This window comes from Cyprinodon variegatus, unplaced genomic scaffold, assembly GCF_000732505.1.
Source record: "Cyprinodon variegatus isolate N-32 unplaced genomic scaffold, C_variegatus-1.0 Scaffold1072, whole genome shotgun sequence".
Taxonomy (NCBI): domain Eukaryota; kingdom Metazoa; phylum Chordata; class Actinopteri; order Cyprinodontiformes; family Cyprinodontidae; genus Cyprinodon; species Cyprinodon variegatus.
The window spans coordinates 72,291-74,245 of record NW_015151525.1 but is presented as its reverse complement, the minus strand read 5'-3'; the positions used below and the strand labels follow the sequence as shown (position 1 = coordinate 74,245).

Genomic DNA, 1,955 nt, shown 5'->3' with positions numbered 1-1,955 from the left:
GATCCCTCCTACTGGATTGACCAATGAGGTCAATCATGGGGGTAATGGTCTTTAGGGGGCTCTGATGGTCTCCCATGATGTCACATCTATTCTTACTTGCATCCCTATCAAAGAAGCAGTCCCCACTGTAAGGATGCATTTATTTCAAGAGCACACTCTGGTAGACAGGACCAATCTGACGACTGACCGCATCTTTTATCTCTTGGACTTGTTCCTCACCACCACATACTTCCAATTCAAACAAGATTTCTACATGCAGAAACATGGATGTGATGGTCTCTCCTGTGTCTCCCATAGTGGCGAACTTATACATGGAAGAATTGGAAAGCAGGGCAGGAAACAAAACTCAGTCACTGGTTGAGATGCGTCGATGACACATGGATCAAAATAAAGATCAAGGATATCAACATATTTACAGAACACATCGACTGTGATGAAACATCCAGTTTACCCAGGAAGATGTGAAAGATAGCAGCCTTGCTTTCCTATACTGCACACTTCACATAATGGAAGACAGACAACTCAACATAGAAGTCTACAGGAAATCCAAAGACACTGACCAGTACCTCCGCTTTGACTCACACCATCCACTGGAACACAAACTAGGCGTCATCAGAACCCTTCAGAGATGAGCAGAAACCATTCCCACCACCAACAGAAGGAAGATGAGAGAACAGGGACACATTGGAACTTCCCTGAAAAACTCTGGTTATTCCCAGATGGGTTTTTTTCAAACCAACAAGAAGAAGTCTGCTAAGAAGGAAGAGAACAGAAAAAGGAACATCATCATTACCTATGTGGAGCGACAGTGGCGTTGGATGTAGGAGTTTGCCCTGAAATCGAAGGGTTGCAGTTCAAGCCCCGATTCCGACTTTCAGTGTCGTTGTGTCCTTGGGCAAGACACTTCACCTGCATTGTCTACTGATGGTGGTCAGAGGGCCCGGTGGCGCCAGTGTACGGCAGCCCCGCTTCTGTCAGTGAGCCCCAGGGCACCTGTGGCTACAATGTAGCTTGCCACCATCAGTGTGTGCGTGAATGGGTGAATGAATGTAGTTTAAAGCGCTTTGGTCAAGTCTCCTAACTTGAATAAAGGCGCTATATAAGTACATGCCATATGTTCCTGGAGTCTCTGAAAAACTCAGCAGGATTTTCAACCAGCACCGGATCCCTGTGCACTTCGAACCCAGCAACACCATGAGACAAAAAATGGTTCACCCAAAAGATAAGACACTCAGAAACAAGACCGACAACGTGGTTTACGCCAATCACTGTAGTGAAGAGTGCACAGACCTTTTCACTGGAGCCAAGCAACCGCTACACAGGCGTATGGCTCAACACAGGAGGGCCGGCTCCTCGGGACAGGACTCAACTGTTCACCTGCACCTGAAGGCTAAAGGACACCCTATATTGTACACTTCACATCATGGAAGACAGACAACTCAACATACCAACAAGATTCTCCTCTCACCTGCCCCCACCTGACTCACACTTCAATGCGGCATATGACTGGAAATATTCTGATTAGAGTTAACAACCTATCAGAGGCCCCTAACGACCATTAACACCTCCCAGTTGACCTCCATGGCCAATGCAGTAGTAGGGATCAAAGACACCTTATTTTCCCCCTAATTCTTTGTTCCACTCAGAGTAAATTAATCTCAGTGCTGCCCACCACTAGTGAGAACTGAAGAAGCCTCTTGGAGGAAAGGAGAAACGTCTTGTAGAAAACCTTATGTCCAGCTGCCTAGAGTGGACTTTTTCAACCAAAATGTAGAACTGTAGGATCTGTCAACTTTGAGTGGATGATGAAGGCTTTATTTGTGCACCTTTTGTAGGAGCCGAGCTTTGGATTCATCAGCTATAGTGACCAACCTCCAGGATGTAGCGCAGATCCGAAAAAGTTTGGACACAGCAAAGGTAAACCTTTAGACTGATGGACAGCAACAGAAACTGTT

The 1,955-nt window shown here is 46.2% G+C and overlaps 1 protein-coding gene across 1 annotated transcript in view; it reads left to right on the top strand.

Moving 5' to 3' along the window:
- LOC107101268 (deoxyribonuclease-2-beta-like) overlaps positions 1-1,955 on the top strand; it is an 18,971-nt gene that overhangs the window by 11,954 nt on the left and 5,062 nt on the right. Inside the window, exon 4 of the mRNA XM_015400120.1 lies at positions 1,836-1,917. Coding sequence (XP_015255606.1) covers positions 1,836-1,917 — 82 coding nt within the window. The remainder of the gene's footprint in view (positions 1-1,835; positions 1,918-1,955) is intronic.